Here is a 17019-nt window from a genome sequence, read left to right on the forward strand (position 1 = left end):
CCTTCTGCTAACTTTGGGTTTTGTTTGTTCTTCTTTCTCTAGTTCCTTTAGGTATAAAGTTAGATTATTTCTTTGAGATTTTTCTTGTTTCTTGAGGTAGGCTTGTATAGCTATAAACTTCCCTCTTAAGACTGCTTTTGCTGCATCCCATAGGTTTTGGATTGTTGTGTTTTCATTGTCATTTGTCTCTAGGTATTTTTTGATTTCCTCTTGGATTTCTTCAGTGATCTCTTGGTTATTTAGTAATTTACTGTTTAGCCTCCATGTGTTTGTGTATTTTATGTTTTTCCACTGTAATTCATTTCTAATCTCATAGTGTTGTGGTCAGAAAAGATGCTTGATATGATTTCAATTTTCTTAAATTTACTGAGGCTTGGTTTGTGACCCAAGATGTGATTTATCCTGGAGAATGTTCTGTGCACACTTGAGAAGAAAGTGTAATCTGCTGTTTTTGGATGGAATGTCCTATAAATATCAATTAAATCTATCTGGCCTATTGTGTCATTTAAAGCTTCTGTTTCCTTATTTATTTACATTTTGGATGATCTGTCCATTGGTGCAAGTGAGGTGTTAAAGTCCCCCACTATTATGGTGTTACTGTTGATTTCCTCTTTTACAGCTGTTAGCCGTTGCCTTATATATTGAGGTGGTCCTATGTTGGGTGCATATATATTTATAATTGTTATATATTCTTCTTGGATTGATCCCTTGATCATTATATAGTGTCCTTCCTTGTCTTTTGTAACATTCTTTATTTTAAAGTCTATTTTATCTGATATGAGTATTGCTACTCCAGCTTTCTTTTGATTTCCATTTGCATGGAATATCTTTTTCCATCCCCTCACTTTCAGTCTGTATGTGTCTGTAGGTCTGAAGTGGGGCTCTTGTAGACAGCATATATATGGGTCTTGTGTTTGTATCCATTCAGCAAGCCTGTGTCTTTTGGTTGGAGCATTTAATCCATTCACGTTTAAGGTAATTATCAATATGTATGTTTCTATGACCATTTTCTTAATTCTTTTGTGTTTGTTTTTTTTTCACACTTTAAGAACTTTATTTATATAAAAAAACTCATTTGTTTTTAAAAGCATTAACAAGAGAGAAAGAAAAACAGAAAAGGTATGGAGTAGAAGACATGCCCCTTAGTAGTGTTCTGTGGGAAGGTGGGATTTTTGGTTCTCTGAAATTGAACGTTTAGTGTTCTTATAAATGAAAAGGAAAAAACAAACAGCTTTAACTTTAAGTCCCCAAAAGCCCATGGCTGTTCTATTACCCACACCCCACCGACAAAAAGAGCACCAGGAAAAGAGCAGCAGAAGACAAGAGAAATGAAGAGTGGAGCCACATCTGGATGGGGGCGATTTCCCTTGTGCAGTATGCTCTTAGGGTCACAGAGAGGAAAAGACTCCTTTTTGCCAGAAAAGGAGTGGGACGAAATGTGAAGGGGAAAAGGGGTAAATAAGGAATTTTAATGCAGAGGGGAAGGGGGGTGGTGGGTTGTGCACTTTTCTCCTACCCCAAAGCCTCAATATATAAAGGAAGGGGGAGGGAGGAGGATAAAGATTTCCAGTTGCATTAAACAGAGCTTTTAGATTAAGGGGAGGAGTAAAAGGCAAATAAGGGAAAGGGTTAAAAAAAAATCAACCGCATAGCAGCTGATTCCTCTAGCCCAACCTGCCAATATACACTAAACTAAAAGGAGGAGGTACAGGGGTGGTGGGGGGTCGGGGAGGGGGATAGGGACACGACTTCCCTATAACCACTTCAGAGATGACAATCATTCTGGGCAGCTAAGGAGTAAGAGCCACACCACTCACTCCTCCCACCAATCTCATCTGGAGGTTCATCAGAACAGGATTTTTGCAAAATCCCAACATATACAGTTGAGGAAAACCTTCTGTGGCTAAAATTAGAGGCTATTCCAATTCCCAGTGGAGAGACTGAGGTTCTCTAGGTCACCTCTCCTCTTCTTGCTGCTATTTAGGGCCAAGAAGTAGGTAAGAAAGCAACAAATTTACTACATTTTGACAGAATTAAACTTGTATTAGGGCTTCCCTGGTGGCGCAGTGATTGAGAGTCCGCCTGCCGATCCAGGGGACACGGGTTCATGCCCCAGTCCGGGAAGATCCCACATGCCACGAAGCGGCTGGGCCCATGAGCCATGGCCGCTGAGCCTGCACGTCTGGAGCCTGTGCTCCGCAACGGGAGAGGCCACAACAGTGAGAGGCCCGCGTACCGCAAAAAAACAAAACAACAAAAAAAAAAAACTTGTATTATTTTGAAGGAGCCTGTGATTAAGAGTGATAAATGCGTACTGTCATCCCTAGAGCAACTGCTAAGACATAACTCACAATAGGAGGAACAGGGAATTTCCTGTTAGTCCAGTGGTTAGAACTCCGTGCTCTCACTGCCAAGGGCCCGGGTTCAATTCCTGTTGGGGAACTAAGATCCCACAAGCCATGCTGTGCAGCCAAAAAAGAAGAAGAGGAACACAGGGATCTCTTTAGATACGAGAAAAACAGAAAACAAATAGCAAATGGCAGATGTAAAAGCCACTACATAAATATTAAATATGAATGAACTAAACACCCTACTCAAACAACAGAGATTTTCACACTGGATTAAAAAAAAAACAAGATTGGGCTTCCCTGGTGGTGCAGTGGTTGAGAGTCCGCCTGCCGATGCAGGGGACATGGGTTCGTGCCCCGGTCCGGGATGATCCCACATGCCGCGGCCAGCTGGGCCCGTGAGCCATGGTCACTGAGCCTGCACGTCCGGAGCCTGTGCTCCACAATGGGAGAGGCCACAAGAGCGAGAGGCCCGCGTACCGCCAAAAAAAAAAAAAAAAAAAAAAAAACAAGATCCATATGATAAAGGACTTGTCTTTAGAATATATGATCTCTTACAACACAGAAGACAACAACCCAAAGAGGGGAGGGAGGATTTCAACAGACATTTCTCCAAAGACGATATACAAATGACCAAAAGCCTAGCAGAGGATGTTCAAAATCACTAGTCCTAGGGAAATGTAAATTAAATCCACAATGAGATTCTACTTCATACCCACTAGATTGGCTTTGTCAAAAGGACAAGACTATAAGAAACACTGTACAAGATATGGAGAAACGGGAACCTTCATACACTGGTAGTTGGAACATTAAATTATATAGTTACTTTCAAAACAGTTCATCAGGTTCTTAAAAAGTTAAAGAGAAACTCACCACATCACACAGCAATTTCTAGAAGTCTACCAAGACAAATGAAAACGTGTCCACGCAAAGACATGTATACTCATATATATATAAACACAGAGAGAAGGGGAGGGAAGGAGGGAGGGAGGGAAGAGAGGAGGAAGGGAGAAAGGAAGCAGGTGCAATAAAAAACAGGCAAATGAAAATAACGTATATCTGAATCAAGGGTATATGAGAATTCCTTGTATTATTCTGGTAATGTTTCTCTAAGTTTGAAAGTACATCAAAATTTTAAATTACCCAAATAAAGGGCAAGAATATCATGTAGCAAGCTCCCTCTACCAACCTCAACGAAGACCATATACAGCTTAAAAGTTACTAGAAAACTGTAGGTAATTTTAATAAAATCAATTCAAGAATATAGTGTGGTTGTAAAACCACTACAATGTGCTCTAAAATAATTTTTCTACTGAGTTAAAGTCATCTGTAAATTCTGTAACAGCACATTCATATCCACAAAATCTGACTGAAATAAACACAACTTTCCATTTCTAACACAGCATAATTCAAAAGTTCACTCTGAATGGGACTGGGTTTTTGGTTTTATTTTGGTTTTAACGCAAAGCATAATTACATAGTTATTCATAATTTGAGGTGTGTTACTTGTTTATTTAACAAAATACTGCTGCTCTGAAATAAACTTCATTTTCAGAGTGATAGTAATGTTAAAAAAAAAAGACCATGAAAATGCAAGCTGCATTTTAAAAAGCTTATAATAATCATTTAAATTCCGATGGTATCTGTAGGTTCACAATTCTCTACTCTTAGATTTTTAAAAAAACACTTTATATATGGTCAATCTAGATCATAATTAAGTGCATCTTAATGAAGTTTCCACTGATGTATGTAGAAATATGATTTACCAATAGCCAAATAGCATCATTTCTTTATCAAAGATAAGTGGTACTATCTAGGAATAAAGACAGTCCTTCAAGAATTTTATTTTCCTAAGTAAAAATACTTCCCAAGAGCGAAAGGCACAATTTCTATTCACATCTAGCACTGTAACCAACCATAAAATCATTACTTATTTTCAACTTAATAACTGATTGACATTTCTCAAACAAGCTGTTTTCAATCCTGATAGTTCTTTATTTTCTTTAATAAATTGCTGTTTGCAGTAGGTGTCCATCATGAGAATAATCAAAATTAGATAAATGTGACAAAAGACTGACAAAGTGTTTCACACCCTTGAGTGATACCAAGAATGGGAGAAAAGTGTTGCAAAATACGACTACTGCAGTGCTACTTATGGTCTTGCAATACAACCAACAATGCATCAAGAGCTATCATCTCACATCCAATTTCTTCCCCTCAAGAACAATCTGAATCTCTTTGACATCCAAAGTCTCATACTTCTGTAAAGCTTCTGCTAGATTCTTGTGCTCTTTGGCATGAGTCTTCAAGATATGTTTTGCTCACTCATACGAATCCTGAAATACAAAGCAGATATGTAAGAAGCAGAAACCTTAGGAGAAGCACAAACCCTAAATGAGATAAAAAGCCTTTATGCACCCTAAAAAAACTATAAAATCTATTGACTTCTAGTTATGAAAGATAAATGCATTTAAAAGCTTGGTTCCCTAAAGATAACTCTTTCATACTTTCAAATGTTACATTTTTAACCTCAAAGTCTATCATAGAGATAACTGAGGACTACTTAAACAAAAAGCTACTTAAGAAATAAAAGTATACACTGTACTCATCTGCTTTCTAAATAAGGTCTGTGAACACAGAAATCTATTTCTCTTTTCAGTATACGTGCTAAAAGGAAAGGGAGTTTGCTCCTTTTGCCTCTTGAGATTTCACCAATTTACTCAATCTAGAATGGCCAGAAAAGATATAATTTCCATTCTTTTACTTGGTAACACACTCACCTCTCAATACTGTAACACAGTATCATTAGAGGTGATCCCTGACTTCCATACATTTGATTTTTTTTTGCAACCCACCTTGAACTTTTCATTTAAATCCTTCAACTCTCTTTCCAAAGGTGAGTCTGAATTAAGTTTATCAGCTTATGAATAACAGCAGTAATAACAGTTCATTTTTGGCAGTGTCATATTTGCCTGTACAATGTTTCTGCCAATATTTTACTAGCAAATTATATTTTTGTCCTTATAAAATTGGGTGGAAAATGTAAAAGTGAATTTACCAACACCAAGAAGCACAGGTCATATAAACACAATACAATTACTAGACATTTTGAACATAACCATGTCCAAGTAAAATAATCAAATTAAAGAAAATACATAAAATATTAGAAATATATCAGCTAAAGAAGAACTGAATATTTAAATCACAATGTAAATTGTTCTGGGCTTCCCTAGTGGCACAGTGGTTAAGAATCCGCCTGCCAATCCCTGGTCCGGGAAGATCCCACATGCCGCGAAGCAACTAAGCCCGCGCGCCACAACCACTGAAGCCCCGCACCACAGCCACTGAAGCCCGTGCCCTAGAGCCCATGCTCAGCAACAAGAGAAGCCACCGCAATGAAGAGCAGCCCCTGCTCGCTGCAACTAGAGAAAGCCCACATGCAGCAACAAAGACCCAATGCAGCCAAAAATAAAATAAATAAATTTATTTTAAAAATATATATATATACATATATGTGTGTGTGTGTGTATATATATATATATATATATATATATATATATATATATATATTGTTCTTAGCCTATGGCCAGAATAAAATAAAGATCCAGTCTATGATCAGGGGTTCCAGTCTATGTCAAAGATCCAGTCTATGACATATTTAATCACGGCAGCAGCGGTGCACCTATTAACTTTATAAAACAGAGGAACTTTAGTTTTTTTGCAAGCACCCAAATATTTAGGCACATTTTGACTAAATAGATAAATAAACATTTAAAAAAAGAACATTACCCTCAGAAGGATTCTGGTTTCCTGTTCAATAGCAGATTGAGTTTCTGGACTCAGTTTCCCTGTATCACTGTAGGTCATAACTCCAAGCTAAAATCAATGAAAAGACAGAAATCCAACAGAAAACCCTCCAACACTAATGTATGTAACAGAGGAAGTACTATCCTATACATAAGAAAATAAATATCATGGGGGCAAGGAAAAAATACAATATAAAAATGCCCTTGAGGGCAAAAAAACTTCATTATTCTTCTGAAAGTATAATACTAAAAAGTGTGAACAAGAGAGAAAATTTTAAATCCTAAGTATCATTCTGAGTACCTTCTTAGAAAACCTTAGCAGGTATTCTAGTCCAGAAATCCACAATTCACAGAGTACTGGAATTGCTTTATGGAGCCACAGTGGTAATGTAGGAACGTGAAGTATGTGGAAAGGGCAAAGTAAGCAAGCTCAACAAGTAGGTCTTCGATGTCATATGAATAAAAAAGCTAAGGAATTTATATTATCATTTGGTTAATTCATGAAGTAATAACTCTTACTGTTTGAGCAGCTGGAATGGAAAGAGTATGTTACATTTCTCAGAAAATGACATTTAGTTTAGAGTCAGCTTTGTTAAATCCATTTGGAATGAGACAGGGGAAAATCTATCAATTTATAATGAGAATCCTCTCTCACAAAGAGACACTTGGCACATCAACATTTGATACATGAGGAAGGATTAAAATTAGCCATTACCTTTTCACTCATTGCAAATTTGGTGACCATCTGCTTTGCTATTTGGGTTGCATTATCAAAATCACTGGAAGCACCTAAAATTTTGAAATATACATAAAACTCAAGTTAAAAAAAATCTTTAAACCAACAAACACAATTTGAACCAAAGCTATTCTTTACAGCCAACCTGTTGTAATATGATCAGCTCCAAATATAAGTTCCTCTGCCACTCTTCCTCCCATACTGACGTCCATCTGAGCAAGAAGCTGAGCTCTAGTTTCGTTCCGTCGATCATTTTCAGGCAACAGGTACACCCAGACAATTGAAAAACAAAGAAAAAATTCAGACACAGTTTTGAAACACTTACATTAATAACCTGAATTATCATTTGTCTCTCATGACCTTACTTAATACCATGATGCTGAAAGCTCAGCGGCATTTAATAGAGATGGTCATGGTGATTGATTACCAAACCAGCTATGTATAAAATGAGGAAAGCAAAAGTGCAGTTTATAAATAGTAAGTAGTTAATGCTGCAATACAACTGTTTGTCCCTCGTTGCACAAAACTGTTTAAAACGTCTATAGGGACGTCCCTGGTGGTGCAGTGGTTAAGAATCTGCCTGCCAATGCAGGGGACACGGTTCGAGCCCTGGTCTGGGAAGATCCCACATGCCGCGGAGCAACTCAGCCTGTGCGCCACAACTACTGGGCCCGTGCTCTAGAGCCTGCAAGCCACAACCACTGAGCCCATGTACCACAACTACTGAGGCCCGCACGCCTAGAGCCTGTGCTCTGCAACAAGAGAAGCCACCGCAATGAGAAGCCCATACACCGCAATGAAGAGCAGCCCCCTCTCGCTTCCACTAGAGAAAGCCCGCGTGCGGCAAAGAAGACCCCACGCAGCCAAAAATAAAATTTTAAACATAAATAAATAAAAATAAATGTCTATAATTAGAAAGATATGAAAATGAAACTTGTACTCATTGAGAAAAAACTTAGAAAAACTATTGAACCAGTCACTATGATACATAATTTCTTTCGAGGGGAAAAGAGCAACTACATATTTAAGAATTATATTTTGCTGTCATTCCTGAATTACATTTCATAATGTAAATATATTATCTGAAATATTAAGGATATCCTTTATTAGCAGGTAAATTTCACAAGTATGTCTGACTTCAAGACAGTTGAGGAAGTTAAAGAAGAAAGTATCAACACACCTAGGAAGTAGCTGAATTTTCTTTTGAAATGTTTTCATCAGCAATTTCCGACATAAGCTCCTGGGGAGCACTATTTGAAAGGAAAGAAAAACTAAAGATACATGTCCAAGTGTTGGCCCTCGTGGCATGATTGTAGCTTTGTTGATAGGCATAGCATCGTTAGTGTAATATGCAATAATAGCGTGACCAGATTCATGATACGCTGTGATTGTTTTGTTTTTGTTATCAATTTCCACACTTCTACGCTCAGGCCCTAAGAATAAAAATTTACTTAAGTAAAATACTCCATTAAGAAGGTATATTTAAATGAATGAAGCTCCTTTGTCTCAAAGTCATTCTTAGAGTCATATGATTTAATATCATTAATAAATATTTTAAAAGTTTGAAAGTTTAAAAAATGAGTAGATTCCACTCTACAACACATGTAAACCATAATTTGTCAACTGAAAACCAAACTGTAAAAACTATCATCTTAATCCTTATATCAAAAGGAAAAGCTGTATTCTATTTCTAGAAAATAAACTTCTAATTTAACAGGAATATCATAACTAACCTGTTTTGAAGGCAATTCAAGATTTAAAGTAAAAATTAAATTCTGAAAAACAGTAAAATTAACTATTCTTTTATCAGCAATATCAGACAAGAGGAAAGACATGGGCACTCATGCCCCCCGACGAGTGTAATATAAGTTATAATATATTTGTTCTGTAACAGGCCAAACTGTGTTGCTCTGTTAGAGTGTATATTTGCATGTTTCTATACCTTTCTTTTTTATAAACTTTCTCTCAAAATTAAGAGTTTTTTCTCGGACTTCCCCGGTGGCGCAGTGGTTAAGAATCCGCCTGCCAATGCAGGGGACACGGGTTCGAGCTCTGGTCCAAGAAGACTCCACATGCCGCGGAGCAACTAAGCCCATGCGCCACAGCTACTGAGCCTGAGTTCTAGAGCCCATAAGCCACAACTACTGAAGCCCACGCACCTAGAGCCCATGTTCCACGAGAAGCCACCACAATGAGAAGCCCATGCACCGCAATGAAGAGTAGCCCCCGCTCGCCGCAACTAGAGAAAGCCCGCATGCAGCAACGAAGACCCAATGCAGCCAATAAATAAATAAATAAAAATTTTTTTTAAAGAGTGAATTACCACCAAACCAAAAATTATCAAGTGGCAATTTTTAAAAACAAGAATTTTTTCTCTAACTTAATGAACAGTATAAGATAGGGAAAAAAAAAAAAAGAAAACCTACCCATTAGGATTTTATCTTTGGAGAACTCTAGTTTCTTCATGGTTACCACTTCTTTTCCATCAACAGCTGCCTTTAAAGCAGCTTGGTTCACAAGATTCTCCAACCCTGCTCCAGAAAAGCCAACAGTACCTCGAGCTATGATTTCTGGATCAACAGCTATATGCAGACAGGACACAATATTAAAATTTCAGAAGAGCTAATAAAAAGCTCTTCATAAAGAACTCACATTGCAAAAGAAAAAAGAAGATAGCCATCATGAGCTGTAATTTTACAAAAGCTTACTTCACTAAATTCTAAGGGGTAAAAGCCAAAACTGCTAGTAAACACACCATTAAAATTGTCATTGGGACAAATCACAAAAGTTCTTATATTTAAATAACTTTGTGATAAACAGAGAAAGGTAGAGTTGCCAGATAACGATTTACAAACCTTTAATTATGGCCTAACCACAAACTGAAAAAGCACATTCATAGACATTTTGTTTTCAGAATTTCATCTTGAAATAACTTTGGACATAAAAGCCCCCCTTATTATCGGAAACATATTTGGTTTTAAGAATTGATTCAGGTACCTTTGAAAATACTGCAGCTTTAATAGCTGCTTTTATTACTCAGGTAGTTCCATAATATTTCCATGTGTTTTGTTTTATAGTCTGCTTCCCCTCTTTTGGCCCCAAAGTGACTATATCATGAGGTACTATGCTCATAATATACAGGTGCTTTTTATATGATTTTATATTTTACATTCATCTAAAGAAACATTTATACATAGATTTCATCAAGTATTATCTAAGTACTCAAAAGAAAACTTTCTTTAGAATCGGGATTCAAAATGACAGAATCTCTGGACACACATTAATGGAGAAATGGACTTTATGGACAAACAAGAGGAGAGAAAAATAGACCTTTAAAGGAATTTGTCTTTTAAGACATCCTGAGTAAGGACCACAAACAGGGTGGATTGATATACTACCATTTTATGGAGATAATGTCTGTATCGTCGAATTAAGACTTACACTGATCAAACTTTATTTTATTGAGATACCACTTCAAGATTTCTGTTCGACCTTTTACATCTGGCCTGGGAACTGTAACCTGCATGTCAAAATGACCAGGACGTATTAAGGCGCTAAAGGGAGAATACAAAAAGAAAATATAAATTAATAAGCTGACTGTGCTGAAGGTCAAGTTAAACAGGACTGACATCCTAAAGAGAAGATGGAAAGACAATGGCAACCAATATTTATTTTGAACATAACTATTCAGATTAGTTCCTTATAAAACATGGCTCAAAGAACAGTTTCAATAACCAGAAGGCAGAACACAGGTTCATATAGATAAATGTGTGCATCTAGATAGCATACAACCCTTCAGAGACAAAGACATGCAAGTCAGCCAGTCAAGGAACAAATAATTCTACAGCAATCTATTATGAGAGCTACACATCCATCTTACTGCTATTAAGTACAAAATGTTAAACTAGAGTCTTAGGCAAGAGCCAACTATTAGATCAAATGAAAGTATGAATAACTTCTATATAATAAAACCAATAAAAATTTTAAACTATAGTAAATTTTATTCTAAAAATCCTCTCTACCCCCCACCCAAAAGCTTTGTGATGTTTAAGTTGTGAGAAGATTCTTTTAGCAGCTTTACTGAGATACAATTTTCATATCATAGAATTTGAAGTCGAAAACCCAGTGTTGTTTTTTTTAACATCATTATTGGAGTATAATTTGCTTTACAATGTTGTGTTATTTTCTGCTGTATAGCAAAGTGAATCAGTTATACATATACATATATCCCCATATCCCCTCCCTCTTGCATCTCCCTCCCTGCCACCCTCCCTATCCCACCCCTCTAGGTGGTCACAAAGCACCGAGCTGATCTCCCTGTGCTGTGCCGCTGCTTCCCACTAGCTATCTACTTTACGTTTGGTAGTGTAACCCAGTGGTTTTTAATATATTCAGAGTTGCCCAACCATCACCACAATCTAATTTTAGAGAATTTTTACCCCCTCCCTCTCTTCTCCAGCTGAAAGAAACCCCAAATCTACTGGCAGTTATTCCCCATTTTCCCTAACCTCTGGCAACCACTAAGTTCCTTTCTGTTGCTATGGATCTGCTTATTCTAGACATTTCATATAAAAGCAATCATATAATATGTGATGTTTTGTGATGGGTTTCCTTCACTTAGCACAATATTTTTAAAGGTCATCACTATTCTAGAATATATCACAAAATTTTAATACTTACGTATCTAATGCCTCTGGGAAGTTTGTGGCTCCTATGATGATAACTCCTTCGTTGGGTTTAAAACAATTATAAAAAAAAAGGGACCTTTTCATTGAAAATTAAAACAGCACACATGTAGAAATGTTCTATGCAAAACTGTTTATCGTTAATCTTACTAACAGCAAAGAAAAGGGATTGATCTTTTTAATGGCCAAAATGATAAGGCATCTCTAATTGTTTTCTTAAAATGCCAGTGCACTTCAATAAAAGTGTTAATAATAAATCACCAAGTCATCTGTGGTTACATACCTTCATAATAATTTTTCTAGTTAGGAAGAGATGACCTGACACAAAAAGCTTGAGTCCCCGACTAATTTTTGAAAAACATTTTCAAGTTTACCAATTCAAATTATTTGCTCCTAGACTTCCAGAGTGTCTTACATGACTTTAAGAAACAATTTTTTGATCTACAGCAACACTCAAAATAGGGTTTTATATTTCTTTCGTACATCATAGTAGTACTTAAAAATGCCTTATAATTCCATAATCACATAAACATTCTCTTCTACAATTTAAAACTTGTCTTTTCAGATTAATTTTTGAAAAGGAGTGTTCTTGTAGTCTCTTGAGTTGGTGTTTTACAATTAAATCTTTTCATTAAACTTAAAAATGCTTATTGCTCTAATATCCAGGAAATGAATATTTGCACATATTCGTGAAAGAGTATATTTCATATCCTTAAACAAATGTTGCAATATATAATCAAAAAATTGAATCTCATAGTTTTCTTCCCCAGTCTTGTTTATATTTTCAAAAGTTCAGAACTCTGCATAGGTTTGCATCATTTAATTATACCAGGTTAGTATATTTTACAGATACTTATCTTAACATCATATGCTTTTCCTGAATACGTTTATCTATTACTAATCCAAATGCATTTATCCAAATCTTTCTTCTAAGTCCCCTGGGTGCCTCAAATTTGTTATGCCCCAAACTGAAGACATTGTCCCTGATGCTTTCCTCTTTCCTGACTCTTTGTAAGCTACTCTGTCATCTGTCTTCCCCATCCTAGTAGATAACATCACTGAAATACCAAAGCAGGAAAAATCCTGGACTCCATCCCTCCCTGAAATCACCACATCCTGTTGCTCATCAAGTTCAGTATTTTCTACCTGCTTACCATTTTTCATTTCCTATTACTTTCTCACTTATAATTTTGAAATGCTCTTTTCTAGTTTTGCTCCCCTGATGTTCATCTTTACGCTGCTGCCCGAGTGACCTTTCTAAAATATATCTGTGAAGATGTAACACCTCTACTTATGTAGTGGATCCCCATCACGTGAAGGAGAAAGTTCATGTTCTAGGAGGACACTTGCTTTTTTTGGTTTGGCTCTGATCCTCCAGTTTTGTCTCTCCATACCATTCCCGGTAACTGTGTTCTAGTTTTCCACGTGGCTTGTTATGTTGTTTCATGCCTCGTCCTTTTGCTCAGGCTGCCTTTTCTAGAATCCCCTTCACATCCCCGCTCTACACTGTGTGTGTCTTTGAAGACACAGACCTGTCTTTGCAGCATTTCCTGAGCTACCGAGATACAGCTGACTCCTCTTTCCTGTGTGCCCTTCCTGTACTCTGTTCACATCAGTTGTAGAGCTTTTGAATGATACTTTACTGTTCTTACTTGTTTTCATGTAGCTCTACTTCTCCTGGAATACAGAGCAGAATCGGTCTTCTATTTATATTTCCAGCTTTTCTCCCAGGATAGTGCCTATGATTTGACAGATCCAGTAAACGTTTGTGGTCTTACTGATTGATTGAATGACCAAATGAATGAATATGATGTTTTCTGGAATGAGGTGTTTGTTTTATTTTGTTTTGTTTTTATAGGAAGGAGCAACAAATCCAGAAATTGGAGAAAAAGAAAATGATACTGATATTGAACGTGCTCCACAGGATCAAACAGATCCTAACAATTTGACTTCTTTTTTTTTTTTTTTTTTTTTTTTTTTTTTTTGCGGTACGCAGGCCTCTCACTGTTATGGCCTCTCCCGTTGCGGAGCACAGGCTCCGGACGCGCAAGCCCAGCGGCCACGGCTCACGGGCCCAGCCGCTCTGCGGCATGTGGGATCTTCCCGTACCAGGGCACGAATCCGTATCCCCTGCATCGGCAGGCGGACCCTCAACCACTGCGCCACCAGTGAAGCCCTTTTTTTTTTTTTCCATTTCTTTTTAAGTATATTTCTTTTGCTCCGTTTCTTCAGAAGTATCCCAACTACTACCAACTTTTTCTTCCTGAAAATGCCTCAACCCTCTGAAATTCTTTTCTGCTACTTTATTTTATTTAAATATTTGTGGATGGAGATAGACATATATGTATTTAAAATTCATAGTAGTAAATGTTCTCATTAATGTATCTGTGGCTGCATTTTACAGATATGATGTCAGCATTAGGATTAGGAGAAGAGGAAGGTATAGAATCACCTTGGGATTCTGAGGTACTGTCTTCTATTATTATTATTTTTTTATTTTAAAATATAAGCACTGAATGATGTTAAAACATAAAACGGGGGGTGCTTTGACTTTACTTTCTCACCTTTGCCTTTGCCCATCAAAAGTTTTTCCTTATATTTTTAACCTGTAATTAATTAAATAATTGTGTGCTAAGTATAATAACTACCACATAGTGCACTTTTGTTAATTTGCAAGATTCACCTAATGAAACCAGTGTAGCACAGAGCAAAAACCAAGGCTTAGAAGTCATAAGGAATCAGTTTGGGTTCTGAAGTTAAATTTATCTAAAAACTGAAGCATTATTCCAGGTCAGCCTATGGCCAAATGTATGTTTCTTTTTTCTTTTCTTTCTTAAAAAAATTTTTGTTGGAGTATAGTTGATTTACAATGTTGTGTTAGTTTCAGATATACAGCAAAGTGAATCAGTTATACATATATCCACTCTTTTTTCGATTCCTTCCCCACATAGGCCATTACAGGGTATTCAGTAGAGTTCTCTGTGCTATACAGGAGGTCCTTATTATTGATCTATTTTATATATAGTAGGGTGTATCTGTCAGTCCCAGTCTCCCAAGCAAATGTATGTTTCTTTGGTACATATGGATGTGTAAAACTCCTAGTGAGGTTCAGAGAGAAACAGGTTGAAATGTAGTTTTTTACCACTTAGACCTGAAAAAGATAGTGCCTGAGACTTGAAAGTATTAGTACATTTGGATTTTCAAATAGATCTGCAAGGAACGTTTCAAGAGAAGCAAAAGAATGGGGAATAATAAGTATGTGGCGTTATAATAACAACAGTTTGGTTTAGCGATGTTTTAATAAGTACACACCATTTTGGATAAACTAGTGTGCGCTGAGTACCTTTATGGCAGCCATACTTGAAGTAACGTAAATATAAAGTAATGATGACCTGTTGTAAGGTGACAGCTATGGAAAGAGATAAGAAGGGCCTGATCTGTTAGATATAGGCGGCTGCTGCAGTGATATAGCACTGTGTTTAAAGTCAAAAGACATGGTAGCATCCTGGTTCTGTCACGTGCTGTGGGATCTTGGAAAAAACTTGTCTACCCTGGTTGAGCGTCAGTGACGTCCTTCGTAAAAATGGTACTGGTACTCACTTCTCAGGTATGTGTAGGGAACAGATGTGGTAACAGCTGTGGACACACCTTGTAAACTGTAAAGGGTGCTATAGAAATGTAAGACAAAAATGATCACAGTGCATGGACATATATACACTACCAAACGTAAGGTAGATAGATAGTGGGAAGCAGCCGCAGAGCACAGGGAGATCAGCTCGGTGCTTTGTGACTGCCTGGAGGGGTGGGATGGGGAGGGTGGGAGGGAGGGAGATGCATGAAGGAAGGGATGTGGGAACAGATGTATATGTATGACTGATTCACTTTGTTATAAAGCAGAAACTAATAAAAAAAATGATCACAGTGGCAATGAGTGACTCACTAAATGCTGGGGCACTTTTTTAAAACCTGAAGGACAATAAAATGACAGTAGTGTTAAGAATAGGAAAATTAGAACGGGCATGTGGATTTCTAGCTTGGGGTATGTTAAGGTTCTATAGACTGTTATCGGAGATCTCCTATAGGTATCAAGTGCTTTGGTACTTGAGGTCCTCTCGACATTTTAAATGTTTTGATCTTAAATAAATTCCTGTTATTGAATACCAACTATATACTGGACAGACACTGACTGTACCAATTGAGGGGTTAGGCTGTAGTGGTGGGAACATAAAACCAAACAGGAATCCTTTATAAGTCACTGTTAAGTCCTTCATGTAAAGAAAATGGAGAGGGCTTCCCTGGTGGCACAGTGGTTGAGAGTCCACCTGCCGATGCAGGGGATACAGGTTCGTTCCCCGGTCCGGGAAGTTCCCACGTACCGCGGAGCGGCTGTGCCCGTGAGCCATGGCCGCTAAGCCTGCGTGTCCGGAGCCTGTGCTCCTCAATGGGAGAGCCCACAACAGTGAGAGACAAAGAAAATGGAGAATGTTACGTTAGACAACATTGAGAGAGTTTGTAGTTAGGATGGGGATGGGAGTGGGAGTGGAATTTAGGTAGTCAGAAAAGATCTGCATGTGAGAAAAGCTACCAAGGGGAGGATGGGAAGGAGCCAATCACGTGAGGGTCCAGGGGAGGGACATTCTGGACAGAGAGAACAGTGGATCCCATCTGTTCATCATTACACTCTCGCATCTTGGAATGACCAGGAAACAGGAAGTGGGGTAACTGTCCTTACAATCACTTTTATCATTGTTGTTGTATGTAGAAAATAAAATGTGCATAAGAAAAGCTTGGCACACTTAGATAATTAATAAATAAAAGTTCTTACTCTTCCCTTATTAAAGCTTGCTGTACTTTTTTGAAGAGTTGGATAACTATATTTAAATTTTCTTCTATGATTTAAACATAAAAGTTTTTCTTACTACTTCGCTATTTTATTCAACTATTTTTCCTATCAATAAAAATTTTATCAAATAACAGATTCTTATAAGCCCTTGTGTACCTAAATGAAGCAGCTTCTACAGTGTTCTGTTTATGCTCAACATGACATACTTCATGGTTTCTTTTCATGCCAAGTATATTAATTTAATACTAAAAAATTTCTGTCTTTAGAAATATTTTAAATTTATAGCAAGTGTACTTATTAAAGAATTTAGTTAAACACATATTTTTTTAAAATACTCTCTTCTTTTGACAAGGAGTGTAAAGTAGAGTTAGGTGTTTTGAAGTTAATTCTTTGCTGAAATGTGCCTGTAAGTCAGGCACATTTTTTGTCTGTGAAAATAATTCCTCTGGCTTTCCATGCTCAGTTTACAGAGTCAGTAGCCAAATGAGGATAAAAGATAGACTTGATCTAGAGAGTGTATATGAAGTTTTCTGTTTCAATGTTTGGGTTTTCAATGCATGCTTCTCTTATTTTTAAATCTAATTGCTTGTAAGGTAGGAAA

The 17019-nt window shown here is 37.1% G+C and overlaps 3 protein-coding genes across 11 annotated transcripts in view; 1 reads left to right on the forward strand and 2 right to left on the reverse strand.

Moving 5' to 3' along the window:
- LOC308614817 (ankyrin repeat domain-containing protein 26-like) overlaps window positions 1–17019 on the forward strand; it is a 165322-nt gene that overhangs the window by 64606 nt on the left and 83697 nt on the right. For all 9 annotated transcript variants that reach the window (XR_014015439.1, XM_081229572.1, XM_081229573.1 and 6 more), the window contains exon 22: window positions 13980–14041. Coding sequence is in view for 8 of the 9 variants with exons in the window: in XM_081229572.1 (XP_081085698.1) it covers window positions 13980–14041 (62 nt within the window). In the remaining variant the exon portion in view is untranslated. The remainder of the gene's footprint in view (window positions 1–13979; window positions 14042–17019) is intronic.
- On the reverse strand, window positions 4234–7693 carry LOC308614828 (ATP-dependent zinc metalloprotease YME1L1-like). Its single transcript, XM_081229593.1, has 4 exons — window positions 7036–7693; window positions 6870–6943; window positions 6138–6224; window positions 4234–4684 (listed from the first exon to the last, which is right to left on the reverse strand). The coding sequence occupies exons 1-4, from the start codon at window positions 7100–7102 to the stop codon at window positions 4670–4672; spliced, it is 243 nt and encodes an 80-aa protein (XP_081085719.1). The 5' UTR covers window positions 7103–7693; the 3' UTR covers window positions 4234–4669.
- On the reverse strand, window positions 7301–13022 carry LOC308614962 (ATP-dependent zinc metalloprotease YME1L1-like; the record flags this gene model as incomplete). The annotated part of the gene is made up of 6 exons (XM_081229858.1): window positions 7301–7325; window positions 8071–8323; window positions 9317–9472; window positions 10332–10444; window positions 11571–11654; window positions 12970–13022. The coding sequence occupies 6 exons, from the start codon at window positions 13020–13022 to the stop codon at window positions 7301–7303; spliced, it is 684 nt and encodes a 227-aa protein (XP_081085984.1).

The sequence above is a fragment of the Mesoplodon bidens genome (assembly GCF_964165515.1).
Source record: "Mesoplodon bidens genome assembly, chromosome: 3".
In the NCBI taxonomy this organism is placed as follows: domain Eukaryota; kingdom Metazoa; phylum Chordata; class Mammalia; order Artiodactyla; family Ziphiidae; genus Mesoplodon; species Mesoplodon bidens.